This window comes from Cavia porcellus, unplaced genomic scaffold, assembly GCF_034190915.1.
Source record: "Cavia porcellus strain 051 isolate PalLab524CR breed Dunkin Hartley unplaced genomic scaffold, mCavPor4.1 scaffold_16, whole genome shotgun sequence".
NCBI classification, from domain to species: domain Eukaryota; kingdom Metazoa; phylum Chordata; class Mammalia; order Rodentia; family Caviidae; genus Cavia; species Cavia porcellus.
In genome coordinates this window covers 30911379-30930860 of record NW_026947499.1, presented here as the reverse complement: position 1 = coordinate 30930860, position 19482 = coordinate 30911379, and the positions used below count along the sequence as shown (strand labels likewise).

The 19482-nt window shown below is 46.6% G+C and overlaps 2 protein-coding genes across 3 annotated transcripts in view; one reads left to right on the top strand and one right to left on the bottom strand.

Moving 5' to 3' along the window:
* Ypel1 (yippee like 1) overlaps positions 1-15778 on the top strand; it is a 25337-nt gene extending 9559 nt beyond the window's left edge. Inside the window, exons 2-6 of one of the 2 annotated variants that reach the window (XR_010039769.1) lie at positions 6872-7154; positions 10379-10422; positions 10928-11036; positions 12745-12990; positions 13482-15778. Coding sequence is in view for 1 of the 2 variants with exons in the window: in XM_003478399.5 (XP_003478447.1) it covers positions 7038-7154; positions 10379-10422; positions 10928-11036; positions 12745-12834 (360 nt within the window). In the remaining variant the exon portion in view is untranslated. Of the gene's footprint in view, positions 1-6871; positions 7155-10378; positions 10423-10927; positions 11037-12744 lie in introns of both variants that reach the window. The other variant, XM_003478399.5, reaches the window with a different exon arrangement.
* Ppil2 (peptidylprolyl isomerase like 2) overlaps positions 12772-19482 on the bottom strand; it is a 26686-nt gene continuing 19975 nt past the window's right edge. The window contains exons 16-21 of the mRNA XM_003478398.5: positions 18939-18995; positions 18185-18257; positions 18055-18117; positions 17821-17954; positions 17393-17519; positions 12772-15931 (exon numbers count right to left, since the gene is read on the bottom strand). Coding sequence (XP_003478446.1) covers positions 17423-17519; positions 17821-17954; positions 18055-18117; positions 18185-18257; positions 18939-18995 — 424 coding nt within the window. The 3' untranslated portion in view covers positions 12772-15931; positions 17393-17422. The remainder of the gene's footprint in view (positions 15932-17392; positions 17520-17820; positions 17955-18054; positions 18118-18184; positions 18258-18938; positions 18996-19482) is intronic.

The following is a 19482-nucleotide window of genomic DNA, read 5'->3' as shown; positions in this document are numbered from 1 at the left end:
ATTCTGCCCTGCACCTGCTCTTCACTGTCCGTGTGACCCTCATGGAAAATGATAGAGGCACTGTAGAGGCACTGTGCACCTCCCATGCTGTTCTGGTTCAAGAGTTGCTTAACAGTTTGGCCTTTTGACATTTGTACAGTAAGTTTTAGAGTCAAGTCTGGGCTGAGGGTGTAGCTCAGTGGTAGAATGCTTACCTAGTATGTATAAGACACTAGGTTCAATCTATAGCACTATGGGAAAAAATGCCTTTGTTTATCTTTCTTCTTACACACACGTGCACACTCATTGCTGATTGTTGATTTGGGCTTTATTTAATTTAAAACAATTTGTGGCTGGGCATGGTGGTACACACCTGTAATCCCAGCACTTGGGAGGCCACAGGCAGGAGAACCACTGTGTGTCTGAGACCAGCCTGGGCTACAAAGTAAATTCAAGGCTAGCATGAACTGCATAGTGAAGCCCTGTCTCAAAAAAAATATATATATATATGTATATATATATATATAGATATAGATATCTTGACAATACCTTTCAATCTTGACCTCTCCAGTTTTTATTTTGTTTTGGTTTGGTTTGGTTTGATTTTTTGAGACGACGGTCTCCCTGTATAGTTCAGGCTGGCCTAGAACTCACTATATAGCCCATCCTGGCCTCAAACTTGCAGTGATCCTCCTGCAGAAGCCTCCCTAGTGCCAGGATTATGGGTGTGCATCACCATGCCTGAATGTTTGTGTTTTTTATTTATTAATGTCCTCAAAGTTTTATAATATACTCTGTAAAGGTCTTTGGATTCTTTCTTAGGCACTTTGAATGATGTGAGAGTACATTTCCCTTATAATCTTTTTGCCAGATTTCTTTTTCTTGTCTTACTGAGCTGGCTAGGACTTAAGTACAGTATTGAATAAAGGTGTTGATGTAAAAGACATCCTGATTTTATTCCTGATGTCAGAAAGAATGTTTCCTTTTACCATAAAGTGTGATGTGGTTTTGTAGACATCTCTTAGCAGATCAGGAAATTCTCTCACCCCTTAGTGCTCGTGGAATGCCTTCCCCACCCCCTGCCCCGCTGCCTCCCCCTCTTCCTTCTTATTACAGTAAAGGCACATTGCCATAATCCCCTTCAGAATACTCCAAACAAGCATATGCCATTGTTCTGGCCACTTCCTGGAGCAGCTCTGGAATTCTTTCTTGTCTTCAGTTATGCTAGTGCTGCTTGAAGTCCTGAGTCCATTCTAACCATTTACCTTCCGTCCTCCTTAGTTAAGACTTTGGCAAAGAGTCGGAAGTCACACCGTGCTGGGTCCAGTGAGTAAGGTGGATGAAGACAAACCATAATGTTTGTACTTTATACTTTTCCATTGCATGGTGCTTGGTAGGCCTGCTCACTGTATTTTTGATCACACGTCACATGAAAGAGCTCTTCCAGAACTGCTTCAGAAAGTGGCAAGTAAGCTGGATGTGGTGATACAAGCTTGTAAGTCCAGCACTCAGGAGGCTGAGGCGGGACTGCTACAAGTTCAAGGCCAGCCTGGGCTACATAGTGAGTTCAAGGCCAGCTATGGACTGCAGAGTGAGACCCTCTCAAAATTAATTAATCTTTAAATTGTGTATAAATCTTTTAAAAAGTGGCAAGAAAAATAGAGTAAGGTATTCAAAGTGAGAAAGAGTTTTGAAGGGGATTAGTGGGAATGAGTCTTATTATAATAAACTTTTACAAATTTAAACATATATTTTGATCACTACATGTGTGTGTGGTACATTCTTGAACTTCCTTTAGTGATCCTTGCCTGAGAATACCATTTTGCCCAATTCTGAAAAGGTGTTCTCACAGTATATGAATTCTGGAATAGTAGTTATTAACTTTCTGTATTCTGTTGTTTACTTAGCAAGTTGTTCTGTTGGCTAGGTAATTTTTCCTCCCATGTTTAAGACTTTTTAAAAAATTTTCTCTGGTGTTCTGCCGTTTCATTATTGTCTAACTTTATTTTTTATCTATCCTTAGGATGTTAGACATTTTAAATCTATAGATTCCTCTCTTCAGTTCTGGAAAAATCCTCAATCATTAGTTACTCTTAACTTACCTCTGGTTCACTAATAATTTTCCATCTGTGTCTTGTTGCTGTTAAATCTGTTGCTTAATGGTGTTTATTTCTAAAAGTTCTACTTCTATTTTACCCCAGATCTGCAGTGATATTTTCTCTCACTTGCTATACCCTTTATGTTCAACCCTATCATTTATCTCCATGAAAAAAAAAAGTGAGCCAAGGCCTTTCCTCCCTGCATCCAGAGCTTGAAGGCAGAGTCTTCATGAGTCTGTTCCTGCTGTTTATCTCTACCTATTCTTACAAGCTTTCTTCCTTTAGTGCTCACCCTTTCTTTCTGTTTTCTTCTTTTCTGTCTGTTTTATTTTCTCTTTGTACTGCTAAGGGATTTAACCCAGGTTTTTTTGTGCTGAGCGCTGTCCTGAGCTCTTTTTAGTTATTTTGAGACAGAGTCTCTCTGAATTGCCCAGCCTGAGCAGAACCCTCCTGTCTCAGCTTCCTAGGGTGTTAGAATTATTGGTGTGTACCACCATGCCTATTTGTGGGGATTTCTTAGGTATGGTATACAGATATTTCTTTCAGACTAAGTTTGTGGGTGTTTTTACCACGTATGTTGAGCAACTCAGCCTAAAGCCATTTTAAATAAAATTCATCTATTGTGAATTCATAACCCCTCAAGATGGGAATTTCAGCTGTGAATCCATATGAGGCCATCTTAAGCTTACTCTTTGTGGGGCAGGGATACTCATCATACTCTGCATCGTGCTGGCTTCAGATTTGTAAACAGAAACTCAGGTTTGCTGGATGTGGGCAGACGCTTTCAGGTCAGAAGCCACAGCCATGCTTGACTCCATGGGTACTGCTGTTCTAGAAGGTGGTGCTCCTTCCTCCTTGTCTGCTCAGCATCCCGATGCCTTTAAGGTGATATCCTAAACAGGTACACTCCTGTAATCCCGGCTACTTGGGAGGCTGAGGCAAGTTTCAGTGTAAGGCCAGCTGGGGATTTAGGTAGGATGGGATGTACCTGTGAGCCCAGCACTTGAGAGGCTGAAGCAGAGGCTCATAAGCTCAAGGCCAGCCTGGCCTAATAGCATGACCTTGTGTCAAAACAACAATAACAACAACAACAACAACAGCAACAACAAAGCAGCAGCACATGGAGATGTAGTTCACTGCTACTAAGGTTCAAAACCTGGTACAGCAGTCGTGAATGAAGTGTCCTTTCATTTTGTCAGCATTTTTAGTACTTCTCTTTTCTTTTTTTTTTTCCTCTTTTTTTAATTGGTACCGGGGATTGAACTCACGACCACGTGCTTGCAAGGCAGGTGCTTATGCCGCTGAGCTAAATCCCAGCCCCTAGCATCTTTAGTACTTCTTAGTGGCAGAGTTGGTCCAAATTTATGGCATAGCAGTTTTCTTTTTCTTTTTCTTTCTTTTCTTTTCTTTTCTTTTCTTCTTTTTTTTTTTTTTGTGCCGGGGATTGAACTCATGACCTCAAGTTTGCCAAGCAGTCACACTGCTGAGCTAAACCCCTGGCTTGGAATAGCAGTTTTACAGATAGAAGTTTTTATGAAATCTTAAGCCATCTTTTTATTTTCATTTAGCATTTATCTTTTAAAATCTAAACTATGGTAAGCAGCATGTTGATAGATTTCATTTGAGTATCAGGCTTGAGGAACTTGAAAACTGCTAATGAGTGCATGCACACATGTGCATGTGTATGACATACATACGTATCCACACACTGGACAAGAAACACGCTTCATGAAGTTCATATCACATAGCTGACAGCCTGGGTTGGGATGACAGCATCCTACTGTGCTCAGGGAAGCTGCCCTCGGGACCTGTGCAGCCCTCCTTGTATGTGGCCTGTGCTTTGTGCAAGGCCATGGTTGAGAGTGTCCACCCAGGCTCTAGGGACAGGCACTGTGCAGTGCAGCCCTGCAGCTGTGCCAGGTCAGGCCATGAGGGCAGACCTGTAATTAATTTTTTAAGTAATGATATTCAGGTGTCAGAGGCTTTCAGGGCTCTAGCTTCTGCTCTAGGGAGCAAGGGGTGATCCTCAATCATAATTTCTCCCACAGCACCTCTGCCAAGAGGCGGGATCCTCTGCTCCATCATAGCAGTGCCTGTAAATATGCAGCTGTGTTGTTACACGTGTGCTTTGGATGCCATGCTACAAAGCAATAAGGAAAGGATCAGCAGTTAACAAAAAAAGGAACAAACACTTTGGAAAGGAGCATCATACAGGATGACACCTGTGCACTTGCAAGAATGGCAAATTAAAACTACAGTGAGATGCTGTCTTCTACCTGCCAGGCAGCAAAAATTTTTTATTTTTTATTTTATTTTATTTTTTGTCTTTTTCCTTTTTATCGGTACTGGGGATCGAACTCACGACTGCCTGCTTGCAAGGCAGGCACTTATGCCACTGAGCTAAATCCCCAGCCCAAGGCAGCAAAAATTTACAACTTTAATCATGTTGAGTTGTCAGTGAGGAAGATTAGCAGGCACTCAGCTACTGCCTGCGGAATATCTTTGTCACCAATGTTTCGGAGTGTGAATATCCGTGTCCCAGGAAGGGGTACTGTCCATGGCCATGCAGTGGAACAATGTGGGAGCCACTGCATGTCCATGAGCCACCAGTAGCTGCATGTGGCACACTGGTGGGAATCTTCGTGGACACCAGAAGAAGGAGCCCAGTCACCTGTCCCATGGGACAACTTGGCCGTGCATCAGCAGAAAAATCACACAGCAGAGTCAGGGAGGGCCGCACTCATTGCCCAGTTGTTAAGACAGTCCCAGAGTGAAACACCAGGTCTAAACTAGGTGGCTTCTCAGGTGAGGGCACTGTGGCCCAGCAGAAACCTGATCCCAGTTCCACACTTGGCAGCAGGCATCTGGGAGATTTGTGTCTGTCGGCAGCTCACCCATTTACCCATTCATAAATGGATCACGGATTTTAACGGGTGACTTTCCAGTGTGAGAGTATCTGGGCAGAGAGTAGAACTGGCTGCACAGATGGAGGGGCTGGGGCCTTGAGGAGGATCCAGGACTGTATTGAAGGTATCAATCCAGGGAAGGGCGTAGAAGAGAAGTGATGAGGTGTACCACAGTGATGCGGTCTACCAAGGAGCAGGTGGAGCAGGCTCCTGGGCCAAAGCTACCTGAAAGTTTACAGTTCATGCCCTTTCCTGTGCTCTTGAATTTGGGGGAAATCTCTTTCAACTGTTTGCTCTAAAAATCCTGTGTGCTCACCTTTCCTGCAGGATGCCTGACTTGAGAGTACAGCCACAGCTGGGCTGCTGGAAAGAGAGAGAAGCCAGCTCCCATGCCGGGGCAGGGTTGGCGGGATCAGCGATGGATTCTTCTGCTTTTGTTCTTTTAATGCTATGTTAAATATGTAAAGATTCTTTTCAAAAATAATAAAAAAGTAATCCTTTTCAAATATGTTAGATAGTTGATACTTAGCATTGTGACCAGTTTTAAGTGTGCAGTTTTACATATCTTTGTAGAAACATTAAGTCCTTTGTCCATTTTTAATAAGGTTTGGCTGGGTGGCTTGCCTATAATTTTAATACTTGGGAACCTGAGGCAGGAGGATTGCTGCAAGTTTGAGGCCAGCTTGGACCACATAGCTAGACATACAGCAAGGTGTGTGTGTGTGTGTGTGTGTGTGTGTGTGTGTGTGTGTTGCTTGACTGAAATTTATATGTTCTGAATGTTGACAGTGTATCAGGTATATTTAAAAATATTTTCTTCCATAACATCCTGTTGCAGAGTCCTTTGAAGGACAAGTATTTTAAATTTCCATGAAGTTCTATTTATCAATTTTTTTCTTTGCTGTCTATGATTTTTGTGTTACATACAAGGAATCATAGCCTACTCTAGCTTCTGTAAGGCTTTGTTCTCTGTTTTCTTCTAAGATTTTATAGTTTTAGCTTTCACATTTAGGTATTTGATCCATTTTGAATTAATTTTTGTATATGGTTTTAGATGAGAGACCAGCTTTATTCTTTTGGGTGTGGATATCTGGTTTCCCCAGTTTGTTGAAAATACTATGCTGTCCCTCACCTAATAGTGTAGGCACTTTTTGACTATAGATTATTCGCCTGTATCTGAGTTGGTATTTTTTTAAAGTTTATTTCTGGACTGATAAAGATTAATTAATCCTGCGTCCCTCACACATAGAACAGTGCTAGCACGTCAAGTCACTATGCTAGCATTTGGGATGAATCCAGCTGCTCCTTTTCTTTCCTGTCTCCTAAAGCAAATGTGGTATAAGATGAATTTAATCAAACACTTTTTCTCAACACATTGGATGTAAAAGTAGTCTTTTTGCTGCATCTAACTGAATGTGGAATGGTTAACAACGAGCAGATCTAGTATTCTAACTTTAAATGGAACTAGGATGCAGTTCAGTGGTGTGCTATGTCCTTAGCATGCACAAGGCCATGGGTTCCATCCCCAGCACCAGAAAAAATAAAGACAAAACCAAAGACAGTTAGATTTTTAATTTCTAGTCCTGTCCCTTTTCCCATTCTTCACAACATATGCCCTCGATATACTTCCTTAACACTTCACAGTTTACTGCGAGCAGCACTCTGGCTGCACGTGTTTCTAAACCTGATTGTCCCAAGTGTCTCTCTGGCAAGTGTCATTTCAGTTCGTTGAATAAATTTGATGAAATTTTTGTTTTTATATTTCCTGTTATAAAAATTAACAAAAATATGCAGCTTTTTGGTCATCCTGTATTTAAATAATTGGGCCAGTAGTGGATAATGTGTTTCATTTTCTGTAACTCACAGCTTTGTCTGATTTGTTGACAGGTTGTAAAATTTCCTCTCATCCCAGCTGTGTGGATAGTGCCACACGCTGTCCCAGACAACAACGGCTCTTGTGTGCATTCTCCAGTGTTTCTTTTGTCACAGAGTCTGGCAGAGCCGCAGCTCTTCCAGCGTCAGCCCTGAGCTGAGTGAGGAACGTGCAGCAGACATGGTGAAGATGACCAAGTCCAAAACTTTCCAAGCTTATCTGCCAAGCTGTCACCGAACATACAGCTGTATCCACTGCAGAGCCCACCTGGCCAATCACGATGAGCTGATCTCTAAGGCAAGTGGTTTGTGTCCTGAAACTGGCATGCACTTCATGCAATGATTCTTTGCCTTTGTGGTTCCTGCTTAGTAGATGAATGCTTAACTGTCATAGACTTCCTGAAAAGTTTATGTATCAGTATGGCTGGGCTGAGTCTTGGTGATGATTTTGGCATGGATGCCACAAGGCTGGCAACGAGGACTCCTGTAAATCATAAAGAACAAGATGAGTCTGTGATTCATCAGAGCAGTGAGAGAACATTCAAGAAGCAAAAGAAAATCTGTAGAAGTAGTTTAATAAGAATTGACAAAGTCCTGCTTTTGCAGTGTTGAGGATTAAACCACGGGCTTCACATATACTATGCAATTCATTGAACTACACACCTACAGCCCAATAACTTATTTTAAAACTCAGAAGAGTTAAGAAAATCAGGCATGGTGGTGCAAACCTGTTAATACCTGCACTGAGAGATGCTGAGACAGGAGTATCACAAGTTTGAGTCTAAAATGTAGGGACTTAGTCTACCTCAAAATTAAGAACCAAAAGGGCTATGATTATAGCTTAGTGTTAGAGGACCCCTGGGTTCAAACCCCAATACCACACACACGCGCACACACGTGCACAAAAGAGGCGGCTCAGAAAAAAGCTGAGGGGAATAACTTGGTAGTAGAAAACCTCCCTAACATCAAAAGAAAAGAAACAAAACTATCCACAAGGCATGGCCACCAGGCAAGGAAGCCTGTGTGACGCTCTAGGTTGTTTCTGTGTACAGGGCCACGAACAGCCTTGAAGATGTGAATAAAGAACCTCTTTGTCTGTTAGCAGTATGTGATGTTTACACTCAGCCATGTGGAACCGTTAGAACAGTCAAAATGTAATGGACATGTTATCAGTCACTCTGGAAACCACAGTCCTCACCAGTCCCAGAGGGCAAGTGACCCCTGGCTCATCCCTGACTTGACTTAGCATCTCCCTGACCCCTTGCCCGTTCTCCCAAACCATTTGAAAGTCCTGTCAGAATTTATCTTTCTTTTTTTTGTCTTTTTCGTTTTTATCGGTACCAAACTCACGACTGCCTGCTTGCAAGGCAGGCCCTTATGCCGCTGAGCTAAATCCCCAGCCCCTCAGAATTTATCTTTCATGAATCTCTTCTTTAGCTTCTTTTTTTAACTCAACTAGAAGAACATTCATCTACGTGTCTTTTCAGTAGTAAGAGGTTGTCTCATTTCTGTCATCTGAAATAAAAACTGTGAGGCCAGTTTCTGCTGTCTTGTGGCCTCTGGCTCCTTTCCCTCTCTAGAAGGTTCAAGAAACTAGGAAAGCTTCTCAGGCACCTTGTTTTCCAAAGCATCTCAGTGATAACACGGCCATGACACCTGCTCTTGGCATGACTTTTCACTTGTCAAAGTTAGACACCATTATTGTTGAGAATTCTGAGTATATTCATCATTAGGGGAACCATAAGCAATTTAAGATGCTTCCTTCAAAGAACCCCAATGCCATTAACTGTTTTTAACTTTACATCAAGAGCAGAAGCCAGCTAGGAAGGGAGTGGCAAGAAACTGTTATCCATTGTGACACTAGGTGAGCATTGCAGATTGAAGAGATACCAAGCCCTAAACTCTGCAAACACCCAGGCTGCCAACAAGTGTCAGACCTTGCATTAGTACTGGTATGGAAGACAATGAAAATAGGGAACTCTCTTCCCTCCCTTATCTCATTATTCCAATTGGAGGACTTCATGAGAACACTAAAAGGATGTTTTTCTCCAGTGCTGAGCTGTGTCCGCAGCCCTTTTGGTGACAGGGTCTTACTCGTTGCCCAAGCTGGCTTCCAACTTTAAATCAAGTAGCTGGGTTTACAGATGGGCATCACTTGCCCAGCCAAAACACTGGAGCAGATTACAATATACTTGAAGCTGGGGGCTCCTTCCTCATAGGGATTTTCTAGCTTCTGAGTCCGCCTTTGTCACTAGCAAGGAATCCCCTTGTCCAAGGGCGCCCTTTCTTGTCTGCAGATCTAGTTGCTCAAATGGCCTCCGTGAGCCATGTGTGCAGTAACCTGGCACCTTACCTGCTTCTCTTTGCTTTTATTGGATCACAAGTATGCTCACCTGTTTCCAGTCATCTAGAGCCACTGTTTGCTATGGCAGACTAGTTGGAACAGGGCCCTAAAAGCTCAGTAAGCCTAAGTCATTTTATTTCCTGGCCCTATTTTAGACACTGGTTGCCCTGTGCTCTGGGGAGACTGAGGTTTGAGACTGAATCATAGAGCTGTTCCTGCCACTAATCCAAACCCCGGTGAAAACCTGAGGATTTGAAGAGGTGAAAGAATTAAGAAATACAATCTAGAAAACTGATGGCTGATAAGAATATATGAAGGTCTATGAGACAATAAAATTCAACATAGAATAATATTCTGTAATCCTAGAAAGCCACCTGACGGACTACCCCTTTTTAAGTCTAAAACCTGTGTTTTAAAATCAGAACAAGGATGCAATAGGAGTGTGGCTCAGTGGTAGAGCATGTGGTTAGCATTGTAAGGCCAAACTTCAGTCTCCACTGCCACAAACAAGAATCAAAGACAAAAACAGCAACTAGCACCAAGCAAGGCAGAAAAAAAGCTCAGTGCTTGAAGCAAAGGTTGATTTCATTCTCAGGTGATATCAAGAGTCAACTGGAGGCTCTGCTTTTTTAATTTAAAAATTATTGTTTATAATCAGACATTGAAATAACATATATTGACACTGGTGGTGTCCAGGCCAAGGCAAAAGAATTGCTTGAGTCTAGTAGTTCTAGGCCAGTAGTTCAGACCCTGTCTCTTGGGGAAAAAAAACCAGGTGCAGTGGCACATACCTGTAATCTCAGCTGTGTGGGAGGCTGAGGCAGGAGGCTCACAAGTTCTACTTAGCCTGTCTCAAAAAATCAAATTGAAAGCTAGAGGTGCCATAATTTTAATCATTTACAGAATGCTGAAGCAACAGCCTGAGCCACTTCCTGAATCAGTGTAGACCCTAAAGCATCTCGTGGTATTTGGTGACCATTACCATTAGTAGTGGAGTTTGGAGGAACATCACATTTGCTCTTTTGTCACCTGTTCTGGAGGAGCTAAGGGAACCTGTAAAAGCAGTAGCCTCTGGTGCAGGTGCCCACACCCTCACCTCGTCCTGGGTTTAGACACAGAGCTGTCCCTGGGCGCTGGCCACCACCACTCTTCTAACACCTGCTGCTTCTTCTTTGCAGTCGTTTCAGGGCAGCCAGGGACGAGCCTACCTCTTCAACTCCGTGTGAGTACTTGCTGCTCCTACTCTATCCAGCTGTGGCCTGGGGTCTGGGCAGATGGCGTCTGTCCACCTGTTCAATTAGTCAGAGCTGGAATATGTAGAGAAGTTCCACCTGCAGTCAGTGCCCTTGTCTGACCCTGCTCTGGAGTTTCTGAAAGGGTGGTTTTCTCTGAGCATTTAGCCCGCCAGCCTGTTCTGCGTTGACATCCTCCTCGGGTAATAAAAAGTTATTCCTAGGCCAGGACTGGAGCTCGGTGGCAGAGTATACACCTAGCCTATGGGAGGCCTTGGGTTTGACTCCCAGTATCCTGCCCCCGCAAGAGTTGTTCCCTCTCCATACAGGCGGTGGCCTGCAGTAGTAGGGGAGCTGAGAGGTGCAGGGTCCTCTCTTAGGAGCCCTCCCTAACTTTGGTGGTCTTTTAATGAAAAGTACTGGGCCAGTGTGGGAGAAGCCAGCAGTAGGGCCAGGAATGGGGATATCTAACACAGTCACCCCGTGTCCCTACAGGGTGAACGTGGGCTGTGGCCCTGCCGAGGAGAGGGTCCTTCTCACCGGCTTGCATGCAGTCGCGGACATCTACTGTGAGAACTGTAAGACCACGCTCGGGTGGAAATACGTGAGTACCAGCCTCTCTAACAACAAGCTGTACACACACAGCCAGATGCAGAGGAGTCACACATACTTCTGCAGCAGAATAGATGGCATCACAGTAAAAAATGACATTTTCCACTAGTTTCTTTAGAAACCTGTTAGGGATAGTGCAGACCCAGGGCCCACCGTGTGTGCTGCATGTGACTGGTGACAGAGCTGCTCTGAGCCCAACCCAAGTGGATGGCTCTATACCCACACTGGGCAGCAGAAACTGCTGGGGTTGGAGTCAGAGGGCCACCCCCAGCCCACAGTCTCTTCTCTGGAGGTCTTGCTTTCTCCCCATACCTTGAGCTAGATGTTGTCATCTCCAGCCTTCATCTGTCACCTCCTTCTCTCTCAAAGATAATAAGCTAGCCCCTCATGGCCCTTCTGCCCCCAACTCTGCAAGCATGGCCTCACACAAGATTCCCTGAGGCCTCTTGCCTGCACTGCAGAGGCCAGCAAGGTGCTCAGTCTCTGTTCCTGCCACTGTCCAGCACCTGGGTGTCTGCTGAGTTTCCTGTTCTGGGCCACAGCTGCCTGGCATAGTTTTGACCACTTCGTGTGGGCAGTTTCCAGACATCTGCCTCTGCTTAGCTTCTGTCCTAGAAGATGCCACCTGGTCACCTTGTAGATAATGTACCCTGACAGTGGCATTTGAGATGCCTGCCTTGGCACCCTCCTTTTTGGAAGGCATCTCCTGGCTTTGGAGTTCCTCAGGTGGAGGCTGCCTGTGCCCTTCTTGCTTGAATTCCTGATCATCTCTGGTCTCCTGGATTCCCTATGGGCTGTGAGAGAACACAATCCCCAGCACAGAGCAAAGCTCTGTAGAACCTTCAGGGGTCCCCAGAGCCTCTACCTGTTTAGCTCTGTACCATCTCTGTGGCCCCTCTTCCCAGCGCCCTGCCTTCCCTTCATGGCCTCTGTACCAAGTACATCTCTTGGTGCACCTGTCCCCACTAAACCGTCTCTCCCGGGTCTACCAAATATGACTTGCCCTAGTCATGTGTCTTCAGCACCTGGCATCAAGCCACACCCTTGATGTGGCAAAATGAAGAGGAGTGTCTATAGTCATAGCCCCCCAAAGAAGCCGACTCTCTGCTTTGACCTGTTTTTTCCATTATCTCGCTGAACTTAATGTGACTCTTCTTGTCTCCTGATTTGCCCCACACATTCTAGACAATCAGTAAACGATCTGTTTGTGTGCTGAGGACAGAACCCAAGGCTTCAAATCAAGCTAGGCAAGCTGAGTGTGTTGGCACACAAATATAATCCCAGCACCCTGTGGGCCTGGGCACGAGGATTGCAAGTTCAAGCCCATCCTGGGCAATTTAGCAAGACCCTAAAAATAAAGATTAGAAAGGGTTGGGAATACAGCTTTAGTGCAAAGGCCCTGGGTTCAATCCCTAGTCCTGGGCGGGGAGGGAAGCAAAGCATGCCAGGCAAAGTCAACCAGAGTTTGTCCCCAGCCCCAGTAAATATAGAACATTGCCCTGCAAGCACAAGGAGGACCTGCGTGCCCCCCATGGACTTGTCACAGAGGCAGACTCCCCGGCACAGGGTCAGCACTTGGCTCAGGGAACATCTGAGTGCAGATGATATAAGAGATTTATTCTCTTTGCCAAGAGTGTGGAGAAGTTGAAAACTGAAGTAGATCCTGTCCTGAAACCTTCTCTCTCTGCTTTTTCCCCAAGGAACATGCCTTTGAGAGCAGTCAGAAATATAAGGAAGGAAAATTTATTATTGAGCTTGCCCACATGATCAAAGACAATGGCTGGGAGTAAAGTGGAAATGTCCCATTCTCCTTTAAATACTGTTTTGTGAAAGAGACTGAATATAATGGAGACATAGAGCATCCTGGACGGCAATACTTCTTGAACTTAATCTTGCAGGCTAGCCACGCTGCGACACCCAGAGGCCTCTCTGAGCCATTTCTGTGGGTAAGGTGTCCCCATCTGTGTCCTCTTCATGTATACAGTTGTTGCTGCAAGTTTTTAGTGTTCTTTTTTTAACTTCTCAAGTTCTAGAGAACAAATTAACCAACTGACAACTTACCTGGCAAGTTAGTTCTTTCTCTTAACTCATGCCTTCCATGCAGTGTGGCTGTCTCTCACAGTCAGTACAGACCAAGTCTCTCAGACCAGAGACAGGTCTCCTTCAACAGCAAGTGTCACATCACTTTTTTTTTTTTTAAAGAGGAAACTACTACAGTTTCCCCCTAATTCTTGAAACTACGCATTGGTTATTTTTCTGCAGATGAACTGTGAAGATACAGTATCCATTTAAGAATCTTCCAGAAGCAGTCAACAAATTTATACACAAAGAACATTGTTTTTAAGCCTGTTGAAAAACAGAGGCCACCACTGGTAGCATTTTAGATAAGCTATAAATAGAGAACTATGTTAACAAATGTCTTATTTATTTATTTAAGCCATTATCTAGAAAGCAAGTGAACTAGTCCCTAAGGAAGCCCATCCTGGGGGCCTGCAGAAGCCCAGTCACTAAGGAGACTGTGCCCGTGGTGCTGACAGATGCTCACATGTCCAGACTTGCTGAGTGGCTGACCCGGGATGTTAGAGAATGGCATTCTGGACCAATGTTAAGTCCAACTTCATTGTTGACCCTGGATGTACTTGAAGAAAAAGAATTCATTTTGCCTAATGAAAGGTTTGCCAGAACCAGCAGGAAAAAACCTTAAAACTTGCAAGTCTACTATATTAAATTTTTTTCAGAAAGGGTCAGAGTTAAAGCAGGGCTAAATACTGTAAAGAAGATGTTTGGTTTGCTGCAGGAGGCCCCCTCCCTGCCTGCCCATCGAGTGGCCTGACCCAGAGGAGCCTGTCTATGCAGTCCCCCAAGACCTGCATTTCTGTCGCTGGATTTTAGGTCATGGCCTGCTATCCTCTTGGGCCTCTGCAGATCAATTTGAAGAGAATGAAAGCCAGAAAAAGTTCCCAGTGAAGTTTTGGTTTTCCAAAACCAAACTGTGTACCAACTCAGGGCAGAGGGACAAGAAAAAGGGGCCAAAGGAGGCAGAGAGGATAGCCCTGGCCTGGCTGGGACAGCTGACACTGCCGTGGACACGGCTGGTCTAGTGACAGCAAAAGCAAGCTGGCTGAGGATAAGAAAGTGACTTCCCACTCAGTTTTAGCTCCTTGTCCCCAGCCCAGGCCCACAGGCTGTGGCCATTATAGGCACTCAGCTGCCAGCTGGCTCCAGCTCACTGCTTGCCCCAAGCTTCCCTTTTGGTGCCATTCCTTTGCCCAAAACCTGGCCTGGGAAGGTGGGGAGTGTCACTGTCCGTGGCCCAGCGGAGCATAACAGATGCTTCAGCTCAGCAGGATCAACAGTGACATGTTCCTTTACATCCTCACCTTAGAGGACATCGTGGCATGGCCTGTAAGCCTTTGCCTGTGGCTGTGGTCCAGCAGGCTGCTGTCTCCCAGAGCTAGTTCCCTGCAGACACATTGGCCTGGCTGTCCCTATAGTCCTAAGTTAGCAATATGAAGTGGCCGAGGGTTCCCCCCCCAGGCATCCCAAGCAAGGAATTGCTCCAGCCAGTGGTGTTCCTGCTGCCACGCTCTGCAATCCGAAGACCGCTTCTTCACTCCACTGGCTGAAATGGGAACAGGGGCGAAAAGGCAGCTTCCCTGACAGACGAGCGAGCACTAGTCAGTGAAAGTAAGATGACGCTCCCTTCCGATCTTCATGCCTCTTGAGAGTGGGAACTTAGGCCAGAGCCTCAGCGGACCAAGGGAAATGGGTGGGCTCGTTGTCACGGATGCTTCACTGAAATTACAGAGCAAATTTTCTAGAGTTCTTCCAACCAGTTTATGTATATATATAGTAAGATTATATTTAAAGCTTTTCTATGTTCTGGGCGAGTTTACTGCTCCTTCAGTTTGAGCACTTTCATTTTTGTATTGTCTTTTGTGATGGCGCTGACTGAGAACTTTTTACTGGTATTCTTACGGCTTGTTTTGTACTTTCTTCCGCAAAATACAAGCTCCTTTTTAAACCAAATGAACTGACCATGAGCTGGCTTCAGGGGAAGTGATCCAAGACTAACCAGATGTGCTGGTGAAGTGCTGGAATGCTGTTCCACACTCTCAAATTCCCAAACGATAAATATCCTGTGACTCTTATTTAAATTATTTAAAGTATTTCCTTGAGAACAGTGGCAAGTAATGCCAGGATTATGAATACATTTGTAGTCTCCTCTGGCACAGTACATTTGCTTTAGAAATGCAGTTCTTTGTTGCTGTTTTATATATAAACACAGTATTTTTATACCTTAATGCTTATTGATGGCATCTGTCAGATATTTGAAAGGATCAGAAATGAGATTTTTTTTCCCCCAAAGTCCTTTATTTTACCTGATGACCATATCAGGCAATTATAAAATCCTTGTGGTTTTAATATCTAGAAAGCTCTAAAACGAACTACAAAAATGTCAACCCTCTTTTGTCAAAGGCCTGAAGGGCAAGCGAGGGCATGGACTGGGCCCTCTCCTTCCTCCCCGCAAGGCAGGCGCAGGTGGCTGATGGGGCTGCTGGGCAGGAGGACACTGGATGGCAGCCTGGAAGCAGCTGGAAAGTCCACCTTGAGGACAGGACTGCCAAGCTCGAGCACATGTCTCACCTTCAGCCTGTCCTCTCCCCCTGACCACACAGCCAGCCTTGGTCCTGTGTCCGTGTGAGGTTTATAAATAAAGCTTCCTATGTCAGACTTCTCCGTTACTTGCTGCTCACTGTGGGGAGGCTGTTCCTTAATATGGAGGGATGGGCCTGATGTCCTGCAGTGGCCACATCAAGGTCTCAGGGCTGTTCCAGGGACTGAGGGTTGCGAGGGTCCTGCTTCTCTCATGACCTGGTTAGAGAGCTTTAGAACATGGCCAGAGAATATGATTGGGAAGGGAATATATGATTAGGGTGACTCTACCACCCCAAAGGTGTTGGGCTCAGTCCCAGTTTCTCCCCAGCACACCGCTCCCTGCCCCAATGCTGGCTCAGCAGCCTATAGGTTTTCGTCTACCTGGTCAACCTGCAGCCTCTGAACCCTCCCCTCTTGCAAACATGAAATGTCAGTGGGGAGGAACTGAGGGGAAGGAGCCTGGCAGCAGATGTGGAGGGTGTGGGATGGAGACTGGAAGGTCATGAGGTGCTGGAGTCCCCGACTGATGAGCAGGAGTGACAAGCTGGAAAAGGGGAGCTAGCCTGGGAGAAGCACAGCCAAAGCCAGTGACTGCAATAAAGCCTGGTGACAAAGGAAAAACATGCCTCATGAAGCTCACTGAGCAGCAATATGAAGTGGCCGAGGGCAAAGTGCACACTGATAGGGGTGGATGCTGCCTGCCATGTAGGGCTCAGGCCTGTGGTTTCAGCATCAGAGAAAGACACATAGAAGCCATGGTGCATTCCAGAAGCAAGAGCTGTTGAGAACTGTTGACAAGTTCAAGGTTGTAAGTGTGGGAAGAAAAAAAAAAAGAATGAAGCCTGAGTAAGAATTTGGTGGAGGAGGGAAGTGGGCAGTGGCCCAAGAATAATGGAGAACCCAGGCCAGGCAGGGGACAGTCAGGAAACACTGACTCCAAGACACTGTCCCAGAGAAGGCTTCCCAGAAAGCTGAGGTAGCAGGGCCTGAGAGCAGGAAAAGGGAAGCTCAGGCTGAGGCACGAATTTCTTAAATACACCTCACAGAAAAGTAAGGATCAAGGAAGAATCAGGAGACACTGATACAACTGGCCTGGAAGCCAAAGAGGTTGGTGACTGGGGTGGGTCTAAGCAGCAAGGCCATCTCCCCAGTGGGGACAGTCTGCTCATCCTTGTCACAGCAGGAGCTGTCAACCTTATCTAAGAGTGACCCAGCCAAGAGGCCAAGCATACAGATGGGGCTCCCAGTCCCAAGGAACAGGCAGCAGATAAGATGTATGAAAGTATTGCCAATGTTCTTGTCTGGGGTTGAAAACCTCTGACGGTTTGTCGCAACTGATTGGGAAGCCCACTTCCTAGAAGCTCAGGGTCAGGTCTGGCCCTGAGAATGTGTTTCTAACCAGGTCCAGGTGAGTGATGCAGGCTAGTGTATTGAGTTTTCCCTGGGGAGATGAAAGAAGGGCCAGGGAAGCCAGGGTGGAGACACAGATTTCCTCATTAGGCCAGGCATCCCCAAGCCTTGCTTGGGAAGGAGCCAGGCCCTTGGTACACAAGGGACAAGGAGGTTGGGCTAGGAAAGAGTGGCTGGGCAATAGGCAAGAGCTTGACTGGATCACAGGCTGAGAGGCGGCTTCCAGGGTAGATAGCTCAGTGCTATGGACACCCCCCAGCCCCAGCCCTGTATTCCTACCAGAATTCCTGGATTCTGTGTGGGCTGCTGCTACCAGGAGCTGAAGTCCCCAAAACCCCAGCTGGACTTCTTCTTGGCTACAGGGGCAGCTGTACTGGTTGATGGTTCTTCCTCTGCCACGCGTTTCCTGAGAAGAACCAGGTTCCCGCTGCCACACAGGTGCCAGGCCTCAAGCTGAGCTGACAGCCTCTGCTGCTACCCTCCACCCTCTATAGTCCCCTCAAGGTGACTTGGAGTCTTCACTCCCTCAGAGGCATCCCAAATGCCTAATGCTGTGCTTCACCCTCACCCCCTGGTCCTGATGGCCTCGGGCTGCAGAGGCCCTGGCCAACCTGCTCTGAGCAGGTCCCTCTGGCTGGGGTGGCCCTAAAACACATGGATAGTCCAAGCTGTGCCTGTAGTTTCCTTACCCGCCACACCCTACTTACGTGGCTGCCGGGTTGATGTACTTGCCCACTCCCTGACGGTATGTCTGGGGGCCCTGGCTCCCAGGCTGGGGCTGGCTGTTCTTCATCTTGTCCTCTGGGGTCACTTCAGGCTTCGTCTTCCGCTCCTGAGCAATCTGGGGAGGAGCAGGGTTGTGGCCAGTCCCTCGTCCTCCCAGCCCAGCAGGAAGAGCAGCTTGCTGCAGCCTTGCCCATGGCAAGCTGCACCTGCCTCACCTGGGCATCAGCCTCCTCGTAGGGGTCCACGAACACAGTGGTGGCATCGATGCGGATCTCCTCCTGGTAACAGGGCTCAGTAAGTAAGCAGTGGGCCGCCTCCCTCCCCAACACCTACAGGGGCACATACCTTAGGGCGATCTGTCTTGGGGTCACTCTCCACATTCTCCATAGCTGTCAGTGTGTCAAAGCCCCCAACAACCCTGCAGCAGAAGGACAGAAGGGGGTCTGCATGTGCCCCGGGCAGTACTGCCTACAGTCAAGTTCTTGAGGCATTCAGGATGGGCCAAGTTGGTCATGAAATCACCACCGGGCCACACTGGCCCAACAGTCCAGAGCAGCAGCCAGGGGCAAGGGCTGCTGGAGAGGAGGTGTGGTCAGGAGACAAGGCCTGGCCAGATGCAGCTCTCTGGTGTGTGGACTGAACCGCTCTGCGGCTCCCACATTGTCCCTATCTGTTTTTTGCTGCAACCCCAGAGCCAAGTCCTCACCACAGAGATTGTGGCCGGAATTACCATCTAGGCCTTTAATGAGAAAGTCTGCTGATGTCCTGCCTGTAACATAAAGAAAAATACAGGATATGGCCTAGACTTCTGACTTCGGTATCATCCAAAAGATGCCCAGAGTGGGAAGGCAGAGGGTTTGGATTAGGGCAGCTGGACAGATGAGCTGGGACTCATCTCCTTAACTCCTCAGGGCCAGCTGACTTTCCCCACCTCTGAAACACCCAAGCCTCCTCTGCACAGCCCTCAGCAGTGACATAAAAAGGGTACATCAAACCCAGTTTCAGTGAGAGGTTCCCAGATGGCGGGGGTGGGGGTGGTAGTGGTGTTGGTGGTGGGTTGTCAAGCTGTGCAACACCCCAGAATTTTCATAGCACTCACCGTCCAAAGATGGTGTGCTTCTTGTCCAAGTATGCACAGGAACGGAAGGTGATGAAACTGGGAAAGGACAGAGGGTCAGTGACCTCCTGGTCACTGAGAGGCACTCCACTCACCTGCCCTTTCCTGGTGACTACTGGGGCCACACTGGGAGCCCACTGGTCTTCAGGGCCCCTCCAGGAACCTGCAATTTCCATGCATATCTTTCATACCTGACTCCTATCCTCTGCCTGTCCAGGCAAGGCTGTCTGAGAGGCCACCAAAGTAACCCCAGGCCACCAGCAAGGCAGAAGAAAGTCCAGAGCTGTGGCTCCCTGGACAGTGCTAAACCTCTCCTAAGCTCACCCAAGCAGTTGCTTCAGGAAGGCAGTGGGATGGGGGCCAGAGCCCAGCCACATCACAACATCTGCTGAAGGACCAAGGACAGCAGACAGGAGAAAGGAAGCAACAGAGCAAAGGAACTGAGAAACTCAAATACAAACCCAGGGTATGACTCCATTAGGTATGGCATGAAACAGGGCAGACTTAAAAGTGTGCAACAAAGTTA